This window comes from Carcharodon carcharias, chromosome 16, assembly GCF_017639515.1.
Source record: "Carcharodon carcharias isolate sCarCar2 chromosome 16, sCarCar2.pri, whole genome shotgun sequence".
Classification (NCBI taxonomy): domain Eukaryota; kingdom Metazoa; phylum Chordata; class Chondrichthyes; order Lamniformes; family Lamnidae; genus Carcharodon; species Carcharodon carcharias.
Genome location: NC_054482.1, coordinates 93,565,866 through 93,581,871, shown reverse-complemented (window position 1 = coordinate 93,581,871; position 16,006 = coordinate 93,565,866). Strand labels below are relative to the sequence as shown.

At 40.9% G+C, this 16,006-nt stretch overlaps 1 protein-coding gene across 9 annotated transcripts in view; it reads left to right on the top strand.

Annotated features, from left to right (window-relative positions):
• The window catches only part of szt2 (SZT2 subunit of KICSTOR complex), a 247,917-nt gene that overhangs the window by 177,694 nt on the left and 54,217 nt on the right, over positions 1-16,006 (top strand). For all 9 annotated transcript variants that reach the window (XM_041208824.1, XM_041208825.1, XM_041208817.1 and 6 more), the window contains 3 exons: positions 12,968-13,238; positions 14,336-14,415; positions 14,719-14,844. In XM_041208824.1, coding sequence (XP_041064758.1) covers positions 12,968-13,238; positions 14,336-14,415; positions 14,719-14,844 — 477 coding nt within the window. The remainder of the gene's footprint in view (positions 1-12,967; positions 13,239-14,335; positions 14,416-14,718; positions 14,845-16,006) is intronic.

Genomic DNA, 16,006 nt, shown 5'->3' with positions numbered 1-16,006 from the left:
GAAATGTGTGTCCAAAACTAGAATTTACAACAAGTGTACTAGAATACGAGCACCACGTTTGTAAACTTAGTAAGTGAATAACTGTTCATTGAATAAACTGTTGTTAACCAGTAGCAAAAGAAAGAAATATGAACTGCTAATTTCTGAAACTATAACTTAAACTCTACCCCCTTCTTAAGTCCCTATTCACATACTTACAAGACACATAAGGCACACAAAAACATGGATTTTAAGGGTGGGATAAAACAGTACAATAGCATCCATTCCGGAGTACAGGATTCGATGGATTGATTTTGATCTATGTCTTCCAAATTCCTTTCAGTTCTTGTTGATGACACGAGATGGTCATCCAGCATTTTCAGTATTTAGTTCACTGGTTCACTTGCCTTTCGATGTCTCTAACAGTGATTTTCTCCTTTGCCTCTTGACAGGGGTTTTCAGAGGGAGGGCAGTTTATAGAGATATGAAGAGAAAAAGCCAGCTGGCTATTACTGTAGAATTACTGGAATTTTCCACACACAGGAGAAAGAGGTTTTAGGTCTTGTTCCTTTCTACTAGGAGCTATTCAGCTGCCCTGCTCTCGTGCAAAACCTGGTTACCTGGTCTGGAGCCAATTAAAACATTGTTTCCAGGCAACTCCTTTGGTCCAGGACTCCTTTCCAACATCATCCTGTCTTTCATGACACACACTGTTCCAGGACTGCAACATTGTACATATCTCTCATCCTGTTACAGTGGACATGTCTTTCATCCTGCTGCCATTGGCCAACAGAATGGTCCAACAGAAAATAAAAAGATATGTTCCTTACATACCTCCACCCTTAAAAGAGATGAAACGCCATTTCAAAAATGTGTTTCATCACAGGGTATATGACACATGGACAACAAAACATGAGACTTACTTTCATTCATCCTTCCTCCCCCTAATACAATCTTCAGCATTTCTTACCCCTTTAACTTATTTCACTATATACCCAGGACAATGCATGAGCCATCACATTATTTTTACCGGCAATTTGAACAATTTTTACATTGAATGGCTGAAAGAATAGATTCCATCTAAACAGTTTCTCATTTCGAGTTTTAAACTTTTCAATGAACGCCAGCGGATTGTGATCAGTGTACATTAGTGTTGTTTTGTTATCATGTCGGTCATAAACTTCAAAGTGTTGAAAAAACAACAACAATGCTAGAGTTATTTTCTGCTGCAGAATACTCCCTCTGAATATAAGAACACAGTGTCTAACTGTCCCAGTATTGTTGTATTGGCTAGTCAAATTGTAGGAGGTTTGCTTTGGGCACTGTCTACTTCTCCTTCTACCTTGTCCTTACTATCTGTCTCATCCTCCACTACTCCTACCACCTGGCACGCTTGCTCTGTCTTATCATCTTCTCTGCGATGATATTTCCTTCAACTTGTTTATGTGACATAACTGTTGTTTCTTCCTACGCTTAAGAGTTATCTTATCAGATAAGTCACTTTACTAACTCTCCTAACGATCTTGTAGGGGCCACTGAATTTTGCTTTCAGGGGTTCACCCTGCAAAGGTAATAATACCAATACTTCATCTCCTGCTTGGAACGTCGTTGTTTGTCTGCCATTCTTTCATTTTAGCTTGGGAAATTTTTAAGTGCTCTCGCGCTACTTTGCATGCTCCTGTGAGTCTTTCTAGAAACATGGACATGTAATCTAACGTGGAGGATTTATCTTTCTGCCTTAGGAACTTTTCTTTAATCACTTTTAATGGACCTCTTATTTCATGACCATAGATCAATTCGAGTAGACTAAATCCAGTAGATTCATTCGGAGAATCTCTGGTAGCAAATAGTAAGAAATCTAATCCTTTGCCCCGATCCTTTGGGTATTCATGGCAATAGGGCTTAATCATGGTTTTGAGACTCTGATGGTATCTCTCTAAAGCTCCCTGTGTCTGTGTGTGATAGGCGGTAGACTTTAGTTGTTTGATACCTAAATTGCTGATTATGTGCTGGAAAATTTTAGACATGAAGTTAGAACCATGGTCAGATTGTATTTCAAATGGTAGGCCATAACAAGTGAAAAACTGAATTAACTTTTCCACTACCATTTCAGCTGTAATTGCCCTTAAAGGAATAGCTTCTGGAAATCAGGTTGTCATGTCCTTGATTGTAAGGGTATACTGATGTCCTGGTTTCGTTTTGGGTAATGGTCCTACACAATCTGCTAATACCCGACTGAATGGCTCTTCAAAAACGGGTATGGGTATTAAAGGTGCTGGTTTGATTACATGTTGACGTTTACCTACTATCTAACACGTAAGACACCTTTTACAAAATTGCACTACACCCATATGAAGCATTGGCCAGGTAAAATGCCTGTTTATTGATGCTTGGGTTTTCCGTATTCTTAAATGTCCTGCCATAGGGATTTCATGTGCTACTTGCAGTATCTCCTTATAATATTTGGGCGGTACTACTATCTGATGAACAACTGCCCATTCTTCATCTGCAGTTCTGCGAGGGTGTCTCTGCTTCCTCATCAGAACTCCATTTCTAATGTAATAGCACTCCGGAACTCCTTCCGCGTCAGCTTTAGTGTGAGCTGACTGTGCTAACTTGTTTAACTCTGAATCTGCTTTCTGAGCCTCATCAATGAAGATATGCCAAACACATCCTTTGAATTATCTTCGTCCTTAAAGAAAGTTTCAGCTACTCTAACATCTGCTCATGATATTACTTTGACCTCTGTAATGAACTTTGTTTAGCCATTGCTGTGGTCACCACACATGATGGAAAAATGCCAGGAACTTGTTTTTGTAACTGCTCCGTCTCTTTAGCCTCCCTCAGACTTTTCACAATTATGGGCAAAGTTATAATCTTCATTCCTGCCAAATCATTCCCCAGGAGTAAATCAACTCCATCCACGGGTAATTTCTTAAATGCTCCTACAACCACCGATTCAGACAACAAATCACACTCCAATTGCACTTTGTACAATGGAACTGGATATACTCTCCACTTATCCTGTTTACCATTACTTTAGCTTTCATTAAACTCTCTGGAGGGAAAACTAGATCCTTCTCCAGCAAAGGAGTTTGAGTAGCTTCTGAGTCCCTTAATATAGTTATGGGTTAGCTGCATCATTTGATGAAAAAGGGGTTATCTTTCCTTTAGACAAAAACCCTTTATATCTCTCATCTACCTTATTCATTTCACCTGCATTCACAGCAGTGTTTACCTCCAGACCCTAATTGTAGTTAAAGTTACAACTTGGTCCGTGGCATTTTCTTTTTGAGTTCCCTTTTCGGATGAACTCTTATGAATTCCAGTATGCCCCATGGCTTCCCTCGCAACTTCCAGCATTCTGAATGAATGTGTCCCTCTTTATTACAATGGAAACACGTAGGCATTTGAGTTTCACCTCCACCATCAGTATCTTCCTTCCTGATCTGGGGAGGAGATCTCAAGGTATTCCCAGCTATCTATTCTTTACCCTGGCTACTTGCCTTCCTTTCACTCTCCCACTTTTTATCCTTTTCAAATTTATGGGGGTGATGGAAAAAAGGTTTTGTTTTGAGGATCAGCTTATAATTGTCAGTCATTACTGCTACCTGTCTAGCAGTTACAACCCTTTGGTCTTCAACATGGTTTCTTATTGCAGAAGGTAGGGAGTTTTAACATTTTTCCAAGAGAATGGCCTCTCTGAGAACTTCATAGGTAGTTTCAACTCTTAATGGTCATATCCACCTGTCAAAACTACTTTGCTTAATCCTTTCAAATTCAATGTAAGTTTGCCTAGGCTGTTTCCTTAAATTTCGAAACTTTTGCCTGAATGCTTCAGGGACCAACTCATATGCACTCAAAATGGCCTTTTTCAACACATCATAATTCCTAGAAACCTCCTCTGACGGTGAAGCATAAATTTCCTATGCTCTACCTGTCAGTTCTCTGCATGGGCAATGTCCAGTTTTCCTTTGACCAGTTCATCTGTTTAGTTATCTCCTCAAATGAAATAAAGATTGCTTCAACATCTCTTTCCTCAAATTTTGGAAGAGCTTGTACAAATTTAAACTTCTCCCCACTGGGTTCTGATCTGGAAATAAGTCCTGCCTCACCCACTGATGTCTCTTTTTTTAACTGTCAGCATTTTTAGCTGGAATTCTCTTTTTTCTCTTTCCTTCTTTTCCAACTTTGCCATTTCTAACTCCCTTTGAAATGTCCTTTCTCTTTCCTTTTCTGCTGCCTCTAGTTCCAATTTTTTTTATTCGCAGCTGAATTTGAGCCCACTCCAATGAACCGCCCCTTGGCGAACTCGGTCTCTCAGGTATTCCTCCCAGTTTTAAATTGTGTGCCATCTCTTCAATTATCCCTGCCAATCCTAGCTTTGGCAGGCGATCCTACTCTTAATTTACTTGCCAATTTGCTTAACCTGTCTTTTGGGATCCCTTGTGAAATCGTCAGGGACATCTCTTCCGCTTGCAGGAAAGCCTTAGCAGTTTCCAGTGCCACCTTATTTTTGACAGTACAAGCGTGGTGTTTCCTTTTAGCTTTTATTCCTTACTAAATCTACACCCAAATCGTTGTTGTCTTCTGTTCCAAAATATCTCGGTCGAGCCCCAAACTTTGTCACAACTCACTGGAGATAGTGTGCTGTAATATCAAGCCCCACTGATCCCCAAGCCACGACAAATGTGAAAAGTTTGATCAAATCACCAGATTGCCTCAATTCTACCTAACTGTTTAATTTAGGTTAACAGAATATGAGCACCAGGTTTGTAAACTTAATAAGTTAATAAATAACTTTATTGACAAACTTGTCGTTAATCAGTGGCAAAAGAAAACAATATGAACTGCTAATTTCTAACACAACTTAAACCATGCCCCCTTCTTAAGGGAGAGGGTGGAGGTGGGGGGGGGGGGGTGTCGGACATTCAGGGGGCTGGGAGATTGGAATTTCGGGGGTGTGGGTCAGACATAAGGGGGGTGGGGGAGGGGGGTGGTGGTCAGGTCCGGTGGGTAAGAGCCGGGCCTGTGGAGGGGAGGTGTCGGGTGAGGAGTCCTGTGCGGGTTGTGGGAATCCCATGGGGCGTTGGTGGGCAGGGAATATTGTTGGTGGGTGGGGCGGGGTGTCGGGAGCGGTAGTTAGGCAGGGTTGGGGGAGTCCCCAGGGGCCGGGGACGTGGGGGAAGTCAGGTGGAGAGATCGGACTGGGCCTTTACAATAGTTACCCAGAAATTAGAAGAAGTTTTAATTCTTCTACCTTTTGCTGGGTAACTATTGGTATAATCCTAGCGGAACCATTTGAAGTTTGCAATTTAAACCGCATTTTTGGATGGTTCCCAGCACAGCACAATTGTCCAGAGGAAGTGTGCACTTCTGGGCAATTGCTATGCAAACCCTTACCTGGGATTCCCAGAGGGATTCCCCAGTGCATCTTTGGTGTACCCCCCAGATCCAACGTTGGGGAGCTTGGAGGTTACGGCCCATTATCTAAATTAGAGATTGTAGAGCTCTGAGATTCAGAGGGATCTGGGTGTCCTAGCGAATGGATCACAAAAGTGTTAGTATGCGGGTACAGCAGGTAATTAGGAAAGCTAATAGAATGTTTTCATTTATTGTGAGGGGAATTGATTACAAAAGTAGGGAGGTTATGCTTCAGTTGTACAGAGATTGGTGAGACCGCATCTGGAGTATTGTGTACAGTACTGGTCTCCTTATTTAAAGAGTAATGTAGATGCATTAGAAGCAATTCAGAGGAGGTTTACTAGATTAATATCAGGAATGAGCAGGTTGTCTTATGAGGAAAAGCTGGATGGGTTAGGCTTGTATCCTCTGGAACTTAGAAGAATAAGGGGCGACTTAATTGAAACCTTTAAGATCCTGAGGGGTCTTGACGGGGTGGATGTGGAGAGGATGTTTCCTCTTGTTTGAAAATAAGGGATCGCTCATTTAAGACAAAGATGAGGAGAAGTTTTTTTCCCTCTTCCCAAAGAGGGTAGCCTTTGAAACTCTTCTTCAAAAGACAGTGGAAGCAGAGCCTTTGAATATTTTTAAGGCAGAGCTAGATAGATTCTTTATTAACAAGGGGGTGAAAGGTTATCAGGGGTAGGCAGGAATATAGGATTGAGGTTACATTCAGATCAGCCATTATCTTATTGAATGGCAGAACAGGTTAGAGGGGCCAAGTGGCCTACTCCTCCTAATTCGTATGTATGTATGATAGGTATTGGACCATGAATTATTTGGAATATGTTAGCCCAGCAAATTTGAATGAACTGAGTAGTCCCCTGCTCTCTAGAGATTATATCAGTTGAGTAGTGGAGAGAATGGAAAGGAAAATTCTCACAATTTAAATGGCTCCTGAATACAGCAAAAATTAAAACTAGAATTTTTTTTTGGCAACTCAAAAATTAAGACTAAATGGGAGAATGAACTGTCATCAGAATGTCTCAAAACACATTGCAGCCAATGGTTTATTGTTGAACTGCAGTCACTTATTATGTAGGCAATTCCAGCAGCCAACTTGCACAAAGCACGATCCCACAAATAGCTAATGATCAGTTAATTGGTTTTAATGGTGTTGGCTGAGTGGAGAATGTTGACCAGGAGTTCTTCTTCAAATAGTGCAATGGGATCTGCATCTAACTCTTATTCAAAAGAATAAACCTCCAATAGTGCAGCATTGCCTCAACATTGTATAAAAGCTTAAGAGCAAATTATTCATTGAAGTCTTTGGTTGAATGCTACTGAGACTGAGTAACAAGGCTGCAATCAGCTGAGGCACGACTATGACCCTTCTTTCAAATCTTTGACTGTTTTTCAGCTTACAGCACAAGAGTGCCTCAATATCAGAACTAGCTGACACTAATTTGGTACAATGACCCAATGAGGTGGAAAGAATTAATTGGAAAATGTCAAATGTCATACTGGCACCATGTGGGAGTAGACTGTGTGCAATTGTGAAGTGCTAGGATTACTGTTTTTAAGATATGGTCTGTTATGCACGGGACTGAACTTCTACCTGTCTTTGGAATGTTCAACGTTGAAAATTTGACAACTTTTGTAACATTACCATCCCTGTAGCTGAGTACATGGGCTCTGGATTGGCAATTTGTATAAAACTCCTAACTACCACTATGTTCTTCTGCTTATATTTGGAAAAGTAATTGAAATCATGAAGTAATCCTGTTGGGGAATGGAATTGAAACGTGATTATTAGTTAATTTGCATCAAGACTGTTTTAAGTTACAGTAAACTTCTCTGAACTGTGAGCCATAACGATGTGCTGGAACAGATGGCATGCTTTTTGAAGCGTGTAATTTTGATATTAATTTAATAGTATGTTGTACAAAGGAACTGTGTTGCTTTATAAAATTGTTCAGAATTCTGCAGGTATTTGCCCTGAAGGGGATGGCAGGGCAACTGAGCATGCTGATAACTGCCATTGCTTTGCATGGGCACCTCAAGCATTGATCAATGTGACAGTAACATGTCATGGCAACCAGCTGTTTGGCGCTGTCAGCGTACATTAGGGACGGTCTCTGAATGTTAACAGGTAAATGGGAAAAATACTTGCCATAGTGACCGCCTGTTCAGAAATGTTGGTGCCTCTCAGGGACACAGGCTGAAAAACAACAAGAACCCACGATCATGACCTTGCCAGTCTATGACATTCTGCACCAAACCATAATACTATATCAGAGACCTTCCCCACACTCAAGCCCGTGACACCAGATTCACAAGTGTATGGCTTGAACAGAATGACCAGCAAGACACGTTTCTTCTGATAATTTACCATTGCTTTATTGAATCACCAACAACCCCTCAGTACAAAACCCAAAATTTAAAACAACCCATTCCCAGTACCCAACATGAAGTCACCATGACTCGGGTTTAAACTTACAAAAGCACAGGCAAAATACCATGCCTTGTCCTGAAACTTTAAGAAAAAACCCTCAGACCAATATCACTAAGATATGGTTGAAACAAGTTACAACGTACCGGCAAAAAAAAATGCACCAAGTTTTTTCCCCAAGCCTTCACAAAACCCTCAGACCAATATCACTACGATTTGGCTGAAACTCACAATCCCCAAGACGGCTGGTCTGTCTGGTGTTGACAGTAGGCCTGAGTCAAGGTGACCAAACTCAACCATTTCGACTGCAGGCCAATGTCACCACGATATGGCTAAAAACGCTTGCAGTCCCCAACATGGCTGGTTTGTCTAGTGTAGAATGTAGACCTGAGTCAAGGTGACCAGTCTTGACCCTCCTTCCAACTGCAACCCAGATACTCAGACCTGCTCTTCTTTTGTAATAATTTAACTCAGAAATGTCAAAATGTATTTCCTGTTGTTCCAGTGCCCATTTAGCAAAGACCAGACAGATGTCCCCAGCTCCTGCTGGTTTTCTGGGTTTTCCATGAAAGCTGTATCCAGGCGAATATTATCAGTTCTCATTGTATGGGCAATTCTCCTGCTGTTTGAGGTGGCACAGTAACAGCACCTGGCTCCAAAGTTAATGAGGATTTGAATGACCCTATTTCCAGTACTATTGTTTGTGGTGCAGACCTCAGTTGCATAATTCCTTGAGTGTATTGTGTTGATGATATATCCTCTGTGCCATTGTATTGAGTAATCAGACTTTTTGATTGCCCAGGCCCTTTTGATGAGTCTGTTTTTTTATTAAATGTCCGAATTAACCCCTTGCTGCCCAGCCCTCTACTGCTGAGTGCAGTTTATCTTTTGTAACTATAGTTTCAATCATGAAGTCAAAACATGTCGGAGGGTTTGAAATTATGTTCCATAAATTTCACAGTTGGAGGGGATTCCAATCCTACACCTTTTGGCATACTTGTATAATTTTTATCATGCATGCTTAAACAAATCTTTTTTCAGCTAAAAGCCACAGCATTTTTATTCTGTATTGTTAGCCAATTTATCACCGACATGTAGTTCATTCAATATTATTTGTGTGAACTGGCCACTTACATAGCAAGAATCCAGTTGAATACCGAAGTTAAGTACGAGAGAGGCTCTCAGGAGCCCAGTTTCGCATATTTTTGATGCTCCACAATAAAGGTGCCTTGTCGGAAACACAATCAGAGGAGGAGGTGTTTTAGAATTCACTGCTGCATTGTAAACTATGCTGAGCTTACTGGTTTGTACCAGATTTTCCTGCCAGAATCCTTGTGCAGTCCTTCCTGAAGGATCATTGTTTGGACATCTCTTTGACTGTGAGCAATTGAATGCCTGCTTTAAATTTTGTGCAGATTACAAGAAACTCCCAACAACTCAAAGTTTCAAAATGTGTGTCTTTGCAAATTTTGAGAGTTATTAGTCAATGGACAAAGAAGCAGATACTAGAATCTTTGAACACTGTGAACATATATGACTGTTGCAAACTCAAGAGCAGAAGCAGGATAATAGATGCGGACAAGAAGCATCTCCTCTCCTCAACTAAGCTCAAGAAATATCTCATTTGCTCCAAGAACCAGGAATCCCACTTATAAGTTGCCGAAGGATCTCTTCGAACAGAAACAATTCTTTAATTTCTTCCGCCCCTTCTTGCCACGGCTGAAGAAATTTGCCCAGGTGAAAGTCAGACGAGTCTGAGCACCTTATAGGCTGGAAAAACTCTGGGTTTCAGAATTCCTGATGCTCCTGAAGGTACAGCCTCTCAGAAGGTTGAAATGTTATCTCAAAAATGAAGAAATGATAGAACTTGACTGTCCGAAGTACCATAGAAAAGTTACGCTGCAGAAAGAGGCCATTCAGCCCATTGTGTATGTGCAGGTTATAGAAAGAGCAAAAAAAAGCTAATCGCTCATTTTTAATCCTACTTTTCCAGCACCTGGTCCATAGCCTTGCAGGTTACAGCACTTCAGGTGCATATCCAGGTACCTTTTAAATGAGTTGAGCATTTCAGCCTCAACCACCAATTTAGGCAGTGAATTCCAGATAAATGAAAAAGATTCTCCTCATGTCCCCTCTAATCCTTCTACCAGTCACCTTAACTTTATGCCTCCTGGTAATTGACGCCTCAGCTAGGGAGAAACCAGTCTTCCCTGTCTACCCTATTTTGGCCCCTCATAATTTTGTACACCTCAGTTAGGTCACCCCACAATCTTCTCTGTTCTAAGGAAAACAACCATAGCCTATCCAGTCTTTCTTCCTAGCTGCAATTTTCAAGCCCTGGCAACATTCTTTTAAATCTCCTCTGTACTCTATCCAGAGCAATTATGTCCTTTAATGTAGTGATCAGAACTGTACACAAAATTCCAGCTGTGGTCCTAACCAGCATCTGATACAGTTTCAGCATTACACCCCTGCTTTTGTATTCAATACCTTGTCCATTAAAGGAAAGCATTCCATATGCTTTCTTTACCACCTTACCCATCTGTCTGCCACCTTCAGGGACCTGTGGACATGCACTCCAACATCTCTCACTTCCTCAACCCCTCTCAATATCCTCTCATTTATTGAGTATTCCCTTGCTTTATTTGCCCTCCCCAAATGCATTACCTCACACTTCTCTGGATTGAATTCCATTTACCACTAATTCTGGAGACAATAGCTACCCTGTTCACTATCAACTACGTGGCCAATTTTTGTGTCATCTGCAAATTTCCCAATCAAGCCTCCCACATTTATGTCCAAATCATTAATGTATATAGCAAAGAGCAAGGGCCCCAACATTGAATCCTGTGAAACACAGCTGGAAATCACTTTCCACTCGCAAAAACGTTTCATCGATCAGTGTACCATTGGAGGACTAGGCTGGCTGCACCAAAGCAGTGCTTGCTTCAGCTGGGGTTGCTGACTGAAATGCCTAGAAACTATAAAACATAAGCAAGCCCAAAAGTACATTTTTAAAAAAAATACAAGCCCACTAACTAGGAAATCACTAATACAACACATCTTGCAAGTCACTCACACCAAACTGTGAGTGCTAAATATTTATATTATGCTGTCAGTATCTGCATGTGAGCCTCAGCATTCTTAAAATAACACAACTGCGAGATTTCTTGTGACACTGTACAGTTGCTGACTGTGCCCTTAGTTGCCTGGGCCCAAAGCGCTGGAATTCCCACCTTAAACCTCTCTACCACTCTTTTCTCTTTTAAGACACTCCTCAAAACCTACACGTTTGACCAAACTTTTGGTCATCTTCCCAAATGTCTCCTTACCTTGCTGTGTGTCAAACTTTATTTGATAACACTCCTGTGAAGTGCCTTTGGATATTTTACTATGTTAAAGGTGCTATCTAAATCCAGTTGTTGGAGGGAATGGGAGAGGTAAGGAGGTCTTTGATAGGATAGCTGCAATTTTTTTTGTTTCACAATTTGAGCAGATTGTTGTTAGAATAACTCAGTGATTCCAGACTATGCAAAGCCTGTATAGGGTGTGTGCTTGGAAGTCTCTTAAGGAGTGACAAATACACAGGTGGTTGGCCTGCCTTTTAATTCACCCGATTGAACTGCATGCACAAGTTATTGATAAGTGTTACGGTGGAGTCATCCCTACCCTATCAGGTATGAATGATCTAGGACATGAGTGGGTAGAAGTTAGTTATGATTGTGATACTCAGGCAGGTTACGCCCCCAGCAGAGGCTCACCCAAATTCAGGCCTTTGGGCTCAGGCCCGATTTCTGTAATTTAAGTAAACTGCTGGCTCCTGTGTTGCCTCAAGAGGCAGCTTCTCCATTTCCTATTGGACAATGGCGGGCCACTTACCTCATTGTCAGTGGCCTTTAGATAAGTTCTGGGCAGTGGAGGATAGAGAAGGGGAAAGGTTCAATTAAGGTCCTTGGGAATGCTGTGGAACCAGAAGGACTGCTGTTCCTTCCAGCTCCACATCAAACATTAATTTATTTTAACATAATCTTTTAATGACAGCCTCCTGCTCGGCTGTACCTATGCCAGAAAAACCTGAATGGAGCTGTGGAAAGGCCCATTTTCCCTGATGAAAGCAAATGAAAGGGGTTGAACACGAGTATTGTCCCCAAGAGAGTTGCTTATATTGCATTATGTTGCTGGCCACCGCAGAGACAAATCTGTTTCCAATTTGCTGTAACCCAGATCGTGCACACAAAGTAGGTTGTAAGGGTTAAAAAGCAGGGCAATTCTTTAGCTTCTATGCTCAGCGATCCATTCGGTAGAAAACATGTGTATTACTGCTGGCTTATATGAAGCAGTATTGAGTTACGCAGTTTATATTTAGGTGGAATAAGCGAAGGGATACTTAAAGCAATAGTCGTGTATCATGAAACAGTTTTAACCTTAAAGTTATGTACTAACATTTGTATATGCGCTTAATGTTCGTGCATGGGCTTTTCAATGAGAACCAGTTATTTTCTAAGATGACTAACCAAATCTTTCCTGTTTGCATAAATTTGCCATAGGTTGCAATTTTCAAAGAAACAAATTTTAGAAAGAATGATCATATCTGAATGCTTATAAAGTGTTTAGTTAGTCTACCTGTGAAAGACACATGAATAATAGTGCTGATTTTATGATGTTTTTTCTTTCTATTTTGAATGTTTGTATCCCTTGCTAGGATCCCAGTGGTGGCTCTTGCTGTCAACTCCAGCTGGAAGATGTACATTGCTACCAATCTGTGGTTAGTTGGTTGGAATTCTGGGGCTAGATTGGTTCAGTCCTCTTTTCCTCCTCGTTGAAGTAGAGGAGTTTGCTGTCTTAGATTGATCCATTCAGGAGCTTGGCTAAGAGTTGGTTGAACCTTTCTCTCATTAACTGACATACATGGAGTTGGCACATGAGCCACAATATTATTTATAATGAAGTTTTCAATAAATTAAATGTATTTTTGACCATCTGTTATTGGCTTTACAATTACAGCTGAGAAAAATTACTTATCCACATTATAAAAGGTGAACTACATTATTTATTTCTGCTGAAATATAATTCTCAGTGTAAGACTGGAACCATTTCTCCCTTTCATTCCTCATCACCTCTCTATCCACGCAGGAACCAAATCCATTCCTTCACTCTACATTGGAAACTGATGCACTGATCAAGAGCCCAACCCCGCCACCAAGTAAGGAACAGGGGCGGCTGAGCTCTTCAAACCGAAGTCTTCCACCTCTTCACTTCTCGCCGGAGATTGTTCCGTTTGATGAGGCACTGCGTGACATCACTGTGCCTAAAGCGATGCGACAGTCGCACGATGTGGGACTGTCTGACCCTGTCTCCCGTCACGGCACACAGTTCCTAGAAATCAAAAACCTGGAGCGGAGAGGTGAGGGAGACATGAAGAAATGCATATTTTGTCTAACATTGCTAATTTATGCAGATTGCTTGCAGCTGCTCTGCAATCAGTTTAACATATTGCATAATTACACAACTGTTTTTGTATGTGAGAAACTACGAGAAGCACTTTCTTTTTAAATTAGTGAGACTGATCTGATAACCTGCAGCCAAGTTGTACTTTTTCATGTAAATAAAAAGTGTGCATTCAGAAGTCATCCACTTCATACAATGAATAGTCATTAAACTCTAAAAGGTGTTGGAGCCTATTGAAAAAAATTTTTTTAAAGTTTTGAGTCACTCAGGCATGACAGTCACTCCTGTTTGCTCCCGTGTGTGTCTGAGTGATAAGTGTTTGTCTGTGTGTATACATGTAATGTTTTATTCCAAGTGTGTCATTTTATTTCCTCAAGTCGTTCACAATAGCCTCATTGTTTTCAGCACACCAGAAAAGAAGCTGCGGAAATATTGTTTTACCTGAGTTATGTGACCTTTCCATGAGGGTTTTTTTTTTTTGCAAAATCTTTTTATGTTTTCCTGCAAGATTCAAACTTTGCAACATCTATGGCACCCTGCTTGAAGTCCTGAAATATTCTTGCCATTTGTTCAGGTTCGCTTCAGAGGGTAAGCTCCGTAGTTGGAGCTTTTATCAGATGTTACACTTTTATGCCTACCTTAAGCTACATGTTTAACTCAGCAGAGCTTATTTTTGAGTATGACACAGAGTGACTTTTAGCAAGTGCAAACACTTTAATGTAGTTAGGGCTGCTCATAAGCAAGAACTCATTTACAGAGTAGGTAACCTAATCCTGACTATGCTATCTCTACCTGATTGGTTTTGTAAATTTAATTTAATGAACTTGTGTCAATGCCACCAAGGTGTACATTATGTTAATTTGTTCATATTTGTGTGGTACTGCTTGGCTGGGTAGTGCATGAGTGAGCCTTGCTGATATGTGAGCAAGTACTCTGTATACTATACATGCCGAGCCGCGTACTGTGTTAAGCAAGTTCTCCACAGGATACTGCAAACATCAATTCAGATTTCATGAATTAAGCCAAAGGTGTGGTCTGATATTTCTTTTTCAGAGATGGAGAAACAGATGAAAATTGAAAATCTATTTGTGACATGGCAGCAACGTTCTGCCCAGTCCAACATGCCCATTACAGTAAGTAACCTCCTGGCCTACTTGGGAAAATGTCTTATTAACCTCATTATTGCACTTCAAAGTGAATTTAAAGCCCAACCCCTATCAGATTTAATAGAGCAGCTTTTAGGTGAGCATATATTCAATAGTGTTGTAACTTGTACAGCTTCATTTGTTTGTGATACAACAGAAAAAGGCACGCAAGTTAAATAAAGCTATACAACACTACACAAGTATATGTTTCCTTGTACACTTGTCAAGTCGTAAGCAATTAAGCTGTGAGCTAGGAAGTAAATGTAACCTTCCAATGTTTTTCTGGTTCAGCTTGGTGACCTGGATACCCTGAAACAGTCTTCACGTCTGGTTCACTACTGTGCCACTCCACTGCTGTTTGACCCCATCTTCAGGCAACAAATCCAGGCAGAGCAGCAAGTTGGATCTGAGGGAAAGGTAGGCTGATGATGTATGTGATTTAAACAGGAGGGTGACATTTAGGGCAATTAGAACCTGAGCTGGTGACCAATTCAAATTTGGCCTGAAATGAATGGTAACTTGGAAAATACATACAGCTCATACCAATAGCTGTGGAAGGCAGATCAGAAAAGGAATCCGAAACAGGGAGGCAGTACAAGATAATAGGATAAATAAATGATGTGGAGCAAAGAGAAGTGTGAGGCATCGGGTGGGAAGTCTCAGGAACAAAACAGGAAAACTATAACTGGATAGTGAGTGTTAGAATAGTGCAGTGGGGGAGGCTCAGTGTGCTGTACAACATTTTTGAAAAACTGACCTTGTCTGGGTAAATGAGTTAATTGTGCACAAGAGGTCAGTCATGTCATGCCTAAGAAGAAGCCACCATCTGTTTGAAATCAGCAGTGTGTTGGAGCAAAACATTATAAGCCTCGAGCACTGCAGAGAGGGAATGAGCATCTGCCAATGCATAAGTTCCATCTGAAAATAAACAGATCCAGGCGCGCTCCAGCTAAGGAAGCCATGTTAGTTTAACCTATCCTATATCATTAATTCTTATGAAGGACCGAAGGAGAAAGCCTCAACCTTGAACCAAACTGGACATCATTAACTTGCTGTGAGTTTAGAAATTCTTCAGAGATTCTAAATGTTTCTTTAATTATTCCATATTCATCCAATGTCTACAAACAAATAAAATTATTGGAGGAGTCCCCTTTGAGAAATTTCCTGAAAGAAATATCTGGTCATCTGTAGCTAATACGGTATGACCATTCTCCCCCACCTCAAGTAATAATCATCTTAAAATTCCACACTCTGAAAGCTATTGGACTTTATTTTGAATGTGTCCAGACCGAGGAGATGAAAGCTGCGCCTATCTACTGACTGTAAATGTCTTTAATTTAGCATTCTCACTTAGGCCACAAGGATAGCTGCTGTGGGAAATGGAGACGGTGACATAGTGGCAGTGTCACTGGAAGAGTAATCCAGAGGTACAGGCTAATGCTTAGGGGGGCACTTGGTTCAAATAGCACCACGGGAGCTGGAGCAATTTAAATTCAATTAATAAATCTGGAATTCAAAGCCATTGACCATGAAAATAGTAACCATGAAACTATCGTCCATTGTCATAAAAGACGCATCT